The sequence below is a fragment of the Bos javanicus genome, chromosome 19 (assembly GCF_032452875.1).
Source record: "Bos javanicus breed banteng chromosome 19, ARS-OSU_banteng_1.0, whole genome shotgun sequence".
NCBI classification, from domain to species: Eukaryota; Metazoa; Chordata; class Mammalia; order Artiodactyla; family Bovidae; genus Bos; species Bos javanicus.
In genome coordinates, this window is record NC_083886.1 from 56,082,293 (window position 1) to 56,096,767 (window position 14,475).

Genomic DNA, 14,475 nt, shown 5'->3' on the forward strand with positions numbered 1-14,475 from the left:
GGTTATCAGGCAAGCACCTGCTTATTCTTTTCTCTTTACATTTGTTCTTTGAGCCTCTGAGTGTTTTCTGGCTGATACACGCTTAGGGAAAACCTCCCTAAGGACCGAACGGACCTGTCTTCTGAGCAGGGTGGGCACTGTACCCTGGGCATCCTTGGAGGTGACCAGCCTTAAATGTGACCCCTAAGGCATCCTCCTGTCCCCTGCACTTTCTTCTCAAAAGAGCCAGTGTGGAAGCCTTCAGCCATGGTTGCAGGTGGACAGATAAAGTACCCCCAACCCTTCACAAAGCCGCACCCTCAAAATAGACAACTTCTCAAGTCTGCTTCTGGCCTGCGGGAGAGGGAAAAAATGAGAGCTGGACAGTGAACTCCAAACCCTCCGTGCCAGAGACCGCTCCGGGAGACCTACCCCCGCCCCCACCACCCAGCACCACCAGCTCCACCAGCTCAGTCTGATAACCTCTGACCTGCCTGCCGGCCACGCGGGGCCCAGGCTACCAATCAGTACCTTCCTGATTCCCACCCTAAGAAGCCCCCAGAAAGCCAGGCCCTTCCAGCCACCAGCGGCGAGGACCAGGCGGCAAGGAGAGGGAGAGGGCCCTCTTATACACACACCAAGAAACTTCCCAGTTCCCCTACATCACCAGAGACACAACCTACCCAGCCTGAAAGCCCCTCAGTTGGGGGAGGTCCGGAGCAGCAGAGAGAAAGCGCCTCCAGGAAACTTTCAGAGCTGCAGGCAGGAGTAATTCCTTTCTTAACTAAAAATGGAGAATTTCAGCCAAGTTGTCTCAGCAGAACTGCTGGGTGTGGGAGAGTCTGGGAGGGTAGGGGGGTCTGTGCAGATGACCCAGAGCTGGGGGCTGCCGGATGAGGCATGGAGTTGTCACGAGTCACCTCTACACACCACCTGAGCTAGGCAGCTGACCCCTCTAGCCTCAGCACACTGGTCTCTTCCAGCTGGGACACCCAATGACCCCATAAGGGCGACCTCGGGGGCTGCCACCAGCTCCAAGTTTCTCTCATCACTCCTGCAACCACAGGCTCAGTGATTCCAAACACTTAGCAGAGCTGGAGAGGCCGGGAGAGGCCACCTCCCCTCCTAGTCTGAGGTCGAGGACTGAGGCTCCGGCCACAGTCCTCTGCAGCCGAACATGCAGCTGCTGGTGCTGTCTGCAGAACTGGCCCCATAGCCTGCGTGTTTGGGCTTCACTCCACTCAGCACTCCAACCTACAGCCGGAAAGAATCAGCAAGACCCAGAGGTCCTGGCTCGGCCACCATCAGCCAAAGGAATGGGCACTTTGAGTCTCTCAAACTGGGGTGGGAAGTTGCATTGGGTGAGTTTTCTTTTTGACAACGAACCTTAAAAAATAATATCTATTGCTCTTTTCCTTACTCTAAAAGCAATACAGAAAGTGTATGTGCAATGCAGAAAATCTGCAAAACATAAGCACTATCAATGGATAGTGCTTATCAAGGATGGCAAACATCCTTCCAATCTTTTCACTGCACGCATATTTGTAAAGCAGGCTCACGGAGAGACACAGCCTTGGGTCTTTCTCCTGCAGCATCAGGTAGCCTGCATCGCCATATATTCTTGCATTCGTTCTCCAAATTCCTTTGTGGTTCTAAAGTTCTGGTTCCAGATCACTCTCAGCTCTAGCTGACAATCAGAATCATTTCCAGAGCTTCTTAGTAGACAGATTACTGGTCCTCGCTTCCTAGAGCTCCTGTCAGGAGGGCTGGATGGGCCTGGCACCCCGAGACTGTCTGGGGAGAAAGTGAGCAAGGACCTCTGCCCTCCGGTGGACTCACAAGCCTCCTCTCCATCCCCCTCCTGGGAATCCTACAAGAATGACATCTTGGCATCCAATCCTTCCAGAGGCAGCCCCAGCCCGCGGCTCCGCCCGCCCCACTGTCCCCCGAAGGCATCCAAGATCTCTGTCCAGCTTCAGTAGCCACCACTCAGCCCCTAAGCCGGTCACAAACCAAAGGAAACACTTGGGCACTGCTAAGGCAGAGCCCCATGGGATGAGGGAGCGTGTCAGTCAAGGCCCCCAGATCTGCCCAGGGCCCCTAGCAGTATCCCCTTAGAGAAGATTGAGAGGGACCTCCCTGGCGGTCCAGTGGTTAAGACTTTGCCTTCCAATACAGGAGGTGCAAGTTCAATCCCTGGTCAGGGGGCTAAGATCCCACATACCTCCTGGCCAAAAAAATAAAACCATAAAACAGAAGCAATATTGTAACAAACTCAATAAAGACTTTAAAAATGATCCAGATCAAAAAAAAACAAAGAGAGAAGGTCGAAGCCGCCCAGGACCTCCATACTAACTCATCTGCTCCAGGAACCAGGCAGAGAGAGGCCCAGTGCTGGCGTCCAGGGTCCCAGCCAGCCTCCCTTCCCCTCGACTCCCAGAACAGCCATCATGTTCCTCCCAAAAGACCATCACCATCCTGCAGGCAGGAGCCAAGCTCATCCGTCCACATTGGGCCCTGCTGCAGAGTGTGTTCCCTTAATTCACAGGTTGAATGCTATCCCTCAAGGTGATGGGGCCTTAGAGGTGGAGCCTTTGGGGGTGATGAGGTCTTGAGGGTGGAGCCCTCGTGATGGGATTAGCAGTCTTCTAAAAAAGACCCCAGAGAGCTCTCTCTCCCCTTTTGCCGTGTATCAGCATGGTGAGAACACGCTGTCTGTGAACCAGGAAGCCACTGCCAGATAATGAATCTGCCGGAGTCTTGACCTTGGATGTCCAGCCTCCAGAAATGAGAGAAGTAAATGTATGCTATGCAAGCCCCCCCGGTCTGTGGTCTTTTTGTTACTAAGACGAGGGCCTGGGAACAAGCCTCGTGTGACTTACGAGCCTCTAGGAAATGCTTGTTGCCTTGAATCTTTAACTCATTGTTTACCGGTGCTCACCACACACCAGGCACAACCCTAAGGGCTCATTCACCTCCCAAGACCTTCAGATGAGCTATTTCCCTCTCGTCCCCATTTTACAGATGGGAAACGGAGGCACAGAGAGGTGAACAACCAGCCCAACATCCCAGCACACGTGAAGTGAAGTGAGACTGAGCCAGCATGCTAAACCATCACACCACGCTACCTCCACAGCCCACCCCGCCCCCTAAAAGCCAGACTCTCAGTAACAGTACAGCACCCACTACATGCCACACCAGCATGGCACCTGTCTTGTGCTAAGCCTCAGACACACCTGCAGGACAAACCCTGTGATTCCAGCATCACTAACGTGATCACCAAGCTGGAAAGAGATGAGGCCAGGATATGAACACAAGCAGCCTCTGCCAGACCCCAAGCTCTGGCCCCGCACTGCTAGGTAGACTGCGATTTCCATTCCGGCCCGGCAGGGTCAGCCAGGGAGGCGGCCCAGGCGAGGACTGGGTTGTAGTGCACCAGGGTCTCCCTTCCAGTGTGGCCTCGGGCTACCTGTGACCTTCAAGACTTGCCCACCTTGCTGGCTTCCAGGAGGACCAAGAGCCCTTGAATACAGAGTGCCCAGCCTGGGGCATGGCATGTCGAAGGTGCTCAAGACAGAGACGGTTACGAAGAACAAGAACCAGCGCCATCAGAGGAAGTGCCTGTGAGTGAAAGGGGAACAGCTGGAAGAGCCGGGACTTGGATCAGAGAACAAAAAATTCGGGAGGGAGGCCGGAGTCCAACAGCTGGCTCCGGGGCAGCTGCTTGCAGGAGCCCGGCTCCATCACGTAAATATTAGGAGAGATACAAATATCTGAGCACCCCTTCCAGCCCAGCTTCACAGGGAGGCTGCAGCCAGGGCAGGGGCAAGGTTTCCCCCCTCACCGGTGTCCCCACCCCTCCTCCAGCTGCCCCCAAACTCCTCTACCTGGGCAGGAGCTGGGGTGTGGACAGCCACCAGGAGGGAGGGGACACAGCCCCATATGCCCCCTCTCCTCTGCACAGGGCCTGGAAAGGCGTGAATGAATGAGTGCCTTCCCCATCTCTCCCCCTCCTCATTGCTTCTTTTGTAGTTTAGCAGGAAAGTAGAGCAGCCCCTCCAGAGGTCTTTCTGATGGAATCCCGGAGGGAAAAGCTCACCACTCCAGACCCACTACCCTCACCACAGAAACACATCACGTGCCCCTCTTCCACGTGGACTACATGCACCACCCAAGTCTTTCCCCGCAATCTGACCAGGAGGAAAGCTGGAGCCTGGAGCTCCTCCACACCCCGACCTATGTCTGCAGGAACAGCCCCTTCCCACACCCTCCGCCTGAATGCCAAGGGTACCTGTGCCAGATGTGGGCATAACACGGTCTTCCAAACCAACTACACGCAGGCAGAAATCGCAACAGGAGGCAGCCAGCACCATCTGTCTGGAGACCCTGCCTGGTAAACTCCTACCCAGGACTCTGCTTGGTGCCCCTTCCTCCAGGAAGCCTTCCTGAACCTACCCCTCTCCTGGGCTCATGCCTGGAGCCCAGAATGGAGAACAGAACTAGTCCTCAGCTGGCGCCCACAGTTTACTGCTGAGTAAACAAACGAATGAGCTGGCTGCCTCTCCCACCCCGGCCATCCTCCTCCCAGCCCACCAGACACAGAAGGATTCTAGCACTTACTTCATTTTTGAACTGAAGGCTAAAAAAAAACCAAAACCCCAAACACAGTTTCCTTACAGAGCACTCCTCCCCTGACTTGTGATGGGGGACAGGAGGCAGGGGACAGCGGAAAAGGCCGCCCCTCCGGGCCTGGGATGGAGCCAGGAAAACTTGTATGCTTTTACTGTAGATGATATCGGTCTCCAGGGACTCAGGGCAGGGGCCTGGCCTGCCCCTCAGAGGGAAACTGCCCACCCACGTGGAAAGGAGGGCCCGAGAGCCCTGCTGGGGGCTGGCTTTCTGCACCCATGGAGGGGCCGACCGGGCTCCAGGCTGAGGTCCTGCCTAGGAGAGTCTGGAGAACCGGCAGGCTGCTGGCCACCGACGGTCAGAACCAGAAACTTCTCCATCTCACCGAAGACGGGGGAGGGGAGAAGGTGAGGTGGCCGGAATCTGGGCCACTCTGCCTGGGACACCACTCCTTCCCGCCAAAATAAAAAAAAAAGAAAGAGACCATTCCATAGGTGAACTTCCCGCAGGCAGAGAGAGGGTGGTCGGTGTTCCAGTGTCTCCCTTCCCATTCCCACGGGATCCTCAGCCACAGCCTCCCACATGGAGGTGCCTGGGACCCCCAGGCCTTGCCCCAGGGGACAGTCAAAGCCCACGGCCAGAGGAGCCATCAGCCTGCACTCCTCAAAAGGCAGGGGAGGGCTGTGAGTTTGACAACTAGAAAGCTGTACTAGAAACTCAGAGGAAGTGCCTGTGACTGGTCATAAAAGACCAGACACCGGCTGCAAAGAGCTCACAGTTCCAACCCCTCCTTGTACAAGTGAGGGAAAAACCAGCCCCAGGAACTCCCAGCTTAGACTTGCTAAGACCCAGGCGGCAAGACAAACTCAACTCCCTATCCCTGCCCCATCCCCAGAAAGAGCCACGTAAGGCCCCCCGAGGGGGTGCCCCTGCTCCCCCTATTTGTACCCAGAGCGACCTCCATCAAACCCCTAGCCAGATAGTCCCTCAGAGGCTGCAGTAACCAGCAGACATGTGGGGGGCTGGGGGTAAGGAGCTGGTCACCTCTCCTGCCTCACCTCCCCCATCCCACCTGGACCCCCCGGAGGTGTTTGAAGGCAGGGCTCCCGGTCTTGGGGACAGAGACACAGCAAGCTCTAAGCCATGCATGGGGAGGGCACACTAATGTGTTCAAGGCCAGGTCCCTCGATTTTCTTAATTTTGCATCTCGGGGTAGAGATGGGTTCCCCAGATGGCCCGGAGACTGGGAGCAGAAAAGGCTGGAGACTGTGGGGCTCAGCATTCCAGGAGGGACTGTCAGACTCAGAAATCTGAGAGAGAGGGTCAACCGAGAAAAACCACACGACACAAAAAATAAAGAGGCAGGTTGCCCAGAATGGGAGAAATAACTGCAAATGAAACAACTGACAAAGGATTAATTTCCAAAGCAACTCAGCAGCTCAATATCAGAAAAATAAACAACCCAATCAATAAAATGGGCAGAAGATCTGAACAGACATTTCTCCAAAGAAGACATACAGATGTCTAATAAACATGTGAAAAAATGCTCAATGTCATTATTGTTAGAGAAATGCACATCAAAATTATTAACACAATGAAGTATCACCTTATACTAGTCAGAATGGACATTATCAACAACAACAAAAAAACCTACAAACGATAAATACTGGAGAGGATGTGGAGAAAAGGGAACCCTGTTGCACTATAGATGGGAATGTAAATTGATACGGCCACTATGGAAAATAGTAAAGAGGTTTCTTTAAAAACCAGGACTAGAACTACCATCATTCAGTTCAGTCGCTCAGTCGTGTCCGACTCTCTGCGACCCCATGAACCGCAGCACGCCAGGCCTCCCTGTCCATCACCAACTCCCGGAGTCCACCCAAACCCATGTCCATCGAGTCAGTGACGCCATCCAGCCATCTCATCCTCTGTCGTCCCCCTCTCCTCATGCCCTCAATCCTTCCCAGTATCAGGGTCTTTTTGAATGAACTACCGTTTGACTCTGCAATCCCACTACTGGGCATATACCCTTAGAAAACCACAACACAAAAAGACACATGTATCCCAGTGTTCACTGGAGCACTGTTTACAACAGCCAGGACCCAGAAGCAAGCTAGATGTCAATCGACAGGTGAATGGATAAAGAAGTTGTCTACATATTTGAGATATACCGTGGAATATTACACAGCCATAAAAGGGATGAATTTGAGTCAGTTCTAGTGAGGTAGATGAAACTAGAGCCTGTTATACAGAGTGAAATAAGTCAGGAAGAGAAAAACAAATATTGTCTATTACACATAGATGATGGGATCTAGAAAAATAGTACTGATGAGCCTATTAGTATGGCAATAATAGAGATGCAAACAGAGAGAGCAGACTTGTGGCCATAGAGAGGGAAGGAGAGGGTGGGACGGATTGAGAGAATAGCATTGAAACATGTACATTACCACGGGTAGCTAATGGGAACTTGCTGTACAACACAGGGAGCTCAACCTGGTGCTGTGACAACCTCGAGGGGTGGGATGGGCTGGGAGGCGGAGGGGAGGTTCAAGAGGGAGGGGACATGCGCCTGCCTGTGGCTGATTCACGCTGATGTATGGCAGAAGCCAAGACAACACTGTAGAGCAATTGTCCTCCAATTAAAAATAACTTTTTTAAAAAAGAGAGAGGCAGGTTGGAGTCTCATTCCCGGGCTCCTCACCTCCCCTGCAACCCCACTCTGTGCTACGGGGGGGAGGTGCTCGCTGTGTATATTCTCCAATCGCATGGAGGCCATTCTCTTGTCCCTCTGCCTAAATTTCAGGGCATTGGCAGCACTTTAAAAACTGACAACAAACTTGAAGTGTCCAGACCATCTCCTGGTCTAGGCTGAACGGAGCCTCCGGGCTCTGTCCAGACCAAATTAAACAGCCGGAGCCCAGAAATGCCCCCAGCACCCGGGGGTGTCTAGGGGCCAACCGCTGGGTCTGTTTGGCCAGAAAAATTACAAATCCTCAGTCTTCTGGGACCGGGTTCCACAGACTTCCAGCCCGTTTCATCTCATAAGCAACTCAGCCTCCAAATTTGGGAAAAACCAAGAGGAGGTTGGAAAGACAGCTGCTGTTTGACCACGTTTCCTCGGTGGTGCCGCCAAGAGAAAGCAAAGGAACTTGCTTCCCGGCTGGGTTTCTGGGATGAACCCGGGAAATGACATCCTCCGGAGGGTCTTGACTTCTGATAAATCTCTCCCGAGAGCCCCCTAGCTTGCCCAGCACCCCTTACCCTCTACCTTAGCCCACCATTCTAAACACACCACCAGACCTTTGAAGGTCTACACCATGACCCGCTGCTACCTGCCCTTGGGGACTCCAAGCCCATCAGAAGCACTTGGTCTGGCCTGGCAGGAAGGTGGGACTCCTGGGTTTGGGGGCCACCACGGATCCCTTGAGCCTGGCCCTCAGGTCCTTGTTGTTGGCCTGTGGTCCTGTCTGTACCCCAAGGAGCCTTCTATTAGCAGCCAGCCCACCCCCAGCACAATGAGTGAGGGGCATTCAGCTGGTAAACAGGCGGTGGCGGGGGGAGGATAATGGTGATGCCTGAACTGAACCGTGGTAGGGGGCTCCATCTCTGAACGTGACATTACCCTGACTGCCGGACATTCAAGGAGAGAAAGAAGGTGAGGCCCCATTCTGCTCAGCCAGCACCAGGATGAGGGAGCACCAGGCATTCCCTTAGGGGCCTGCCAAGGCCGCGCCAAGGCCACGGTCACCAGGCTGAGAAGTCTCCAGCCCTGCAGGGTGAGTGTGCCATCTGCCCTTGGCAACGTCACGTCATGAACAGGCCGCAAGGCCACCTGCTTCCACCGGCTGGACAGTCTCGCTCACAAACATGGCCTGAGCAAGTACGCCCACTGTGTGTCCACCCACCATGTTTCGGGCCCAGGGATGTCCATGGCTGCCACTGAGCCTGGGGGCTTGAGCTCCAGGGGGTTCCTTTCTCCAGACTCGGAGGCCCCAGCCCATGCCCATCTGCTTCCCACATTGGCACAAGGGTGCAGGGCTAACCAGCCCCTGGGGGTGAGCTCGAGGCACCCAGCTCTGGCCTCCAAGCCCCGGCTTCTCCACACTGGCCCCAGAAGGGACGATGCACCAAGTTTCAGATTTGCAACACAATCAGGAGTAGCATAGGGCCGCTGGTCAAGGAGGATGTTGCGGTCAGCAACCCCTATCCCTGACACCAGCTGCCAGTTCCGACTCTCTTTCAGGAAGGCTGGCAGCCCGCAGAGGCATGGGCAAGCAGCCCGACCCCACTGTCTTCAAAGCCAGGTCATACAGCATATGCCTGTGTCGTCATCTGCAGGGTGGGCCCATAGTCCACCCATCTGGGATGCTCCGGGGTGAGGGGAGACTGGGATGACATCCCCAGTGAAGGAACCCTGCAGGCAGCCCACCTGACCCGAGTCTCTAAGTTCTGCCTGTGAGACAGCGTGACACCTCCCAGGCCCGGGCAATGGCTCCTGGGCTGGCCAGTAACACAAGTATCTGCTCTGAATCTTCTGTGCTGACCATGGTATACAGCCTCACTCACCACCACTCCCCCCAACCACTCGGGGACCCAACAGACCCTTGCACCCCTTCCCTTCCATCACCCAGATTCCTGCATTTAGGTATCCACACCCACCTGATTCAGCAAATATCTGACCCCCACCTCAAGCCCCAACAGCAGCAGCACCTACCATACTCCCAGGAACAGGAAACAGGCTCAGGCTGTTGGCTATCTCCCCAAGATGATCCTTGGACAGAGGCTGTTTATAACCCCACTCAACAGAAGGGGAAACCGAGGCTCACGGGCCAAGACTCCTTCACCACCCAGCTGCCCTACCCATCACTTCCCTCCAAAGGCCCTCCCTCTCCTTCAGGATATAAACTCTACCCACTCGTCCCTTTCAAACCTTCCTACAGTGGGTAGGATTCCATGTGTCCACTGCCAAAGGCCCAGGTTCAATCCCTGCTTGGAAACTAACAGCCCACAGGCTATGCGGTACAGCACCCCACCCCCACCCCCACCCCCACCAAAAAAAAAGACTTCCTGGAAGGATCTGTGTCCTCCAGGAAGCCTTTCCAGATAGACACCCCACCACACGGGATGTCCCTGCCCAACCCACCTCTCTGGCCCACGTCTAAACCTCAGCCCCACTGATGATGGGGACCCTTGTGCCACCTGGCACTTCCTCGCAATCAAGACAGAGGGTGAGTCTAGCCCCGGATCCTGGACCCAACAGCACCAGGCCAACACAGCTGGTGGTGGTCAGACCCATGAGAGCCACCCCCTCGTAGCCACGAGCAGGTACCAGTGGAGTCCCAGGAAGGCTGGTTCCTTCCATCCAGCGTGTGATCTCACACCACCACGGTGCCTGTCTCTTGCCACCAGGGGAGGACTGTGGGGACGCTGTATTCTCAAGAGGCCTCAAGTCTCGCTGAAAAGCAGGACTCATCGCTCAAGAAGCCCAGTGGTGTTAATTAGGGGCAGATTCACACCCATCAGCAAGCTAGACCTTGTTCTCCTGGGAGGAGAGGGGTACCTGGACGCAGCCGTCGAGGGAGCCCTCGTCCAGGAGGCGTCTGGGCTCCCAGACAAGCTCCCAGACAACTACAGGGTCTCATCTCCCCAGGAGACCCTCTCCCTGCCCGCTGCCCGCTCCATGCTCTGGGGCCAGGGCCTGCTTGGGCTCCAGGACCCAGCTGGCAGGATCCCATAATGAGACGTCAGAGGACAGACGTCAGAGGTTCAGAAGGGCAGACACCTCCTCCAGGTGGGAGAGACGGCTCTGGGACCGGAACTCCTGGGTCCTGGGCCAGATTGCGTCTCAACCAACATCAAGGACTTTCAGGATTTTTTCAGCCCATGCAAATCCGGTTACAGCCAACCCTGCTGGGAAAGTAGGCCAACAGCTGGCACTTGGAAGGGCTTTTGTTACACAAAGACCCGAGTTGTAATAGCGTTTGCGATAACAGATTTGGCCTGCCTTCGTTAGAGAACACGCCGTCCGACTGCCCTGAACTCCGCCAGCCGGGAGCCAGATAGCAGACGGGGTCGCCCTTCCAGCCACCCCATCACACGGGGAGTGACGGTGCTGAGATCACCTGCAGCCCAGCTCCCAACAGGGGAAATGAAACTTTAAAAAAATCAATCCAATCCAGCAAAACACAAGATGTTCCTCCTGCCCCTTCATGGGGGTCTCCGCGGAACCCTGGGATCCTCCTCAGAGGGAGGGCAGGGGCCATCACGTGGGAGGTTCACACCTACGGAGGACACTGCCCCCCCGCCCGGCAGTCCCCAGGGGAGACCTGAATCCAGACACTTCCAAAATAGGAGACAGGCTGCATCTCCACGCCACCTCGGTGATGGCTGTGGAGCTTAACAACCTCACCCTCAGTCCTCCAGGGTAGGTAAGGGGATGAGCAGAAACAGCAGGGTGAAAAGACAAGAGTGTTCCCCAGGGAAGGGAGAGGCATGTGCCCAGGATATGGGGTGTCAGCAGAATTTAACTAGGGGTATCCACTCCACACACACACACACCTCCACTGGGACAGCTTTCTGACTGCCCTGCAGGGCCTGCTACTTTGGCCTGGATACTGCCATTGCCCCAAACCTCCAGGAAACACCCCAACAGAGCCAATGGGACCCAATCGTAGGACTCCAGTCTGCTCCGGTTGAAAGTCACCCCCAGCAACTGCCATGGCTCAGAACTCTCCAGCCTTTGGTGGTGGCCCCTGGGGCCTCCATCTTTAGCCACCAACATATGCAGCTGTCGAGGAGCCAGGATTTCCTCCCACCTCTTTGACCCTACCTTGCAGAAACTGAGATATCAAGCAGGCAGCCCAGGCAGAGGCCCCCCACCAGCCCCATGGAAACAGACCAGAGCTCCTCCGGCTCCAGTCTCGGCCACTCCAGCAGCTTCCCCAGGATGGTCTGGGCTCCCGGCGGGCAGGCACACCTGGTCCTCCGTGACCTTGCTCGTCTGACTGTCACAAGCTGGCCCCTCTCATGCCCCAGCCCTAATAGGCCAGCTCATTCCGGCCTCCCCTACTCAGCTCACTGTCCCTGGCCCGAGCGGGCTCCTCCTCCTGCCTGCAACCAGATTTCCGCCTCCTCCACCACCACGACCTTTCTCTGTCCTGGCTCTGCCAGCCAGTATCACCCACAGTTGCTCCGGGTCAGACACCCTCCTCCTGCCCTGATCTCTCCTTCCCACGTCTGTCTGTCCAAGGCTGTCACTCTCAACACCCAACTCCACTCCAAGTTTCGGGGGCTCCTGGGGAGGCTGCCTTTCTGGTCTCCAAGCTGACCATGTGTACAGAGCGCACACACGTACACACACACAAACAACCAACGTGCACGCGAGAGGCTCTAACTCGCCTGCCTTCAGTGCATGAGTCTGCGGGGTACACAGTGGGGAGGCTGCCGCACACCAGGAACCAGAGGGTCCAGGCTCCGCTCCCTCAGTGAGAAATCCCCCCCTGAAAGCACAAGCACGGGGCTGCCAACCGCCACACCAGGATGGTCTCAATGAGGCCATTGTCTCCACCAGATGAGAGGGTTGAGAAGCTGCCTGAGAAGCAGCTGCCGAGGCTGCTGGCATCTCCAGATGGGGCACTTCGGGAGAGGATGGAGTTGCACGCGGGCCCCGAGTCAGAGGCACCAACAACCTCCGGGGCATGTACTGTGACAAAGCGCACGACCCCTAAACCTCCTCCTCCTCCGGCTGCCTCAGGGCTCCTGACCTCCTGCTTTCATGTCCGGGACCGCAAGCCAACCTAACTCGCACAGGCCTCAGGAGAAAAGTACACAGAGCGCAGGACCTGAAGCAGGCAGCCATCTCCAGGTCGACCAGTTCTCCCACTCAGACTCTTGGGCATAAAAGGCCCTAGAAGTGTTTTCCTCCTCCAGCAGTGGCTGGGGGCAAGCTGAAGGCAAAACAGACTCAGAGAGACCTCGAGTATGAGCACACACCCCCAAAAGATCGGGACAAGCCATCACAGCTCTGTAGACCAGAACTCCTCTTAGTGTTCAATGTCACAGTCAGAAAAGTGCTCCAACCAGACAGCCAGCCCCCAGCAGGCACGTCCCTTGGACAAGGCAAGCCAGAGCTGGACCCCACCCCCTCCTGTCTCTCCACCCCCTGCTAAGCCAGTCCAGGCCCAGCCCAGAATTACAGCTGTTGGGGCTCTGCCTGGGGTCCAGCCAGGCTCTGGTCCCCAGAAGTGCCCCTGCAAAAGGAGCTGACCCCAAGTGGGCCAAGTGCCCAGCTGGGCTCTGGGGCCCCAGACCCCAGCCTTGACTCTGCCCTAAGGACCAGCCTGGCACCTGGACTTTTGTTCACTCCTTTCAACCCAGCCTTCCCAGGTCGGGGCCCACCAGAAGGGTCTGCCCAAAGGCTGCCTGGGAGCCCCTCTGAGGGGCGGGGGCTCCAGATCTCAGCAGAGACAGACCCGCCCCTCCGAAATCTGGCCCCGAAATGCTGGAGACTATTGTGTGAGCTTCCCTTCCGACCGCTTTATTCACTCCCCGGGAGGCAGGACGCAGAGCCACCGGCAGGCAGGAGGGCGCACGAAAGCTACGCACATACACGAGCCCAGGAGCTGGACGTCCTACCGCATCCGGCGGGAGAAGCTCCCCACGTCCCCTCACACTTTTCTAAACCCCGGAGGGAGGAGGGGACCAACACGCGCTCCCTACCGGCAAGCAGGGCCCCCTCCCCGCTACGGCCGGAATCTGGGAGGCAGCTGACGACGTCCCCAGGCCCGGATGGGGGCAATGGGACGCGCCTCCGCCCCCGCCTTCTAGACTCTTGGCGGCCTGGACCGTGTCCCCTCGGGTGCCTCCCCAGCCCGGATTCTCTGCTCAGCCCCGGCCCCGAAACTGATGTAGGCGAGGGGGTGGGAGGCGGCTGTCCTGCGGGCCGGACGCGGGGGACGGGTAACTAACTCCCCCAACCCGCCCCAAGGACCAGGCCCCCGAGGCCGACGGGAAGAGCGCAACGGAGAGGATTGAAGGACAAGCCGGGAGGGAAACTGCGCGCCCGGGTCCTTCGAGGACGAGCCCTCGAGGAGACTCGTCGCTCGACAAACACAAACAACAATAAAAGGAAGGAAACCCGGCGGCAGCGCGCAGGGCGAGCGCGGGGCCAGCAAGGGCGCGCGGTCCCCGCGTCCCCCTAACGGGGTCCACCTTGGAGGCGACGCGGGCGCGGGGCGGGGGGGAGCCGCGGCGGGAGGGCGCCCCATCGGGGTCCCGCCTCCCCGTCCGTGCCCCCGTCTCGCGCGGGGGTCCTCCCCGAGAGGCCCCCTGGCGTGCGGTGGGCGGCCAGCACCCACCTTCGAAGTCCGAAATGATCCCGTCCAGCTGCGCATTGACCGCGGGGTCGGACATGGTGGCTGTGGCGCGGCGCGGCGCGCTGAGGGCGGCAGCGAGGAGGCGCCCCGGGCCGGCCCCGGCCCTGCGCGTTGGCTGGGGGGGCGGGCCGCCCGCGCTCCCGCCGTGCAGAGTTGGCCGCCGGAGCCCCTCGGCCCCCGGGCTCCGCTGAATGAATGGGGGAGGCAGGCGAGCGCCGCCGCTCCCGGCTCCCCGCGCCCCCGCCCCGCCCCGCCCCCGCCTCCCGGGCGGATCAGGTTCCCCGCACCCGGGGCCCGGCCTCCCCGTCTCGCACTGGCTGCTCCGCCCGCCTGTCAAGGCCGGGCCTGGGCGGGGGATGGGGCGGCGGGGTTGAGGTGGCGGGGGAGCTGGGGCCCGAGCAGCGGCCGCGGGGATCGGCCGAGTCCTGGGCGCCCGACCCGAGCGCCCCCCTCTTCTTGCCGCCTGGCCCGCGCCCAGGGGACGGCGACG

General features: G+C 57.7%; 1 protein-coding gene and 1 long non-coding RNA gene across 7 annotated transcripts in view; one reads left to right on the plus strand and one right to left on the minus strand.

Moving 5' to 3' along the window:
* Window positions 1-14,475, minus strand: part of SEPTIN9 (septin 9) — a 179,409-nt gene that overhangs the window by 93,715 nt on the left and 71,219 nt on the right. The window contains exon 1 of one of the 6 annotated variants that reach the window (XM_061392708.1): window positions 13,968-14,184. The exons of the other annotated variants lie outside the window; for them this stretch is intronic. Coding sequence (XP_061248692.1) covers window positions 13,968-14,022 — 55 coding nt within the window. The 5' untranslated portion in view covers window positions 14,023-14,184. Of the gene's footprint in view, window positions 1-13,967; window positions 14,185-14,475 lie in introns of those variants that run through there. 6 annotated transcript variants of the gene reach the window in all.
* The window catches only part of LOC133232821 (uncharacterized), a 307,249-nt gene that overhangs the window by 90,308 nt on the left and 202,466 nt on the right, over window positions 1-14,475 (plus strand). The window lies entirely within an intron of this gene.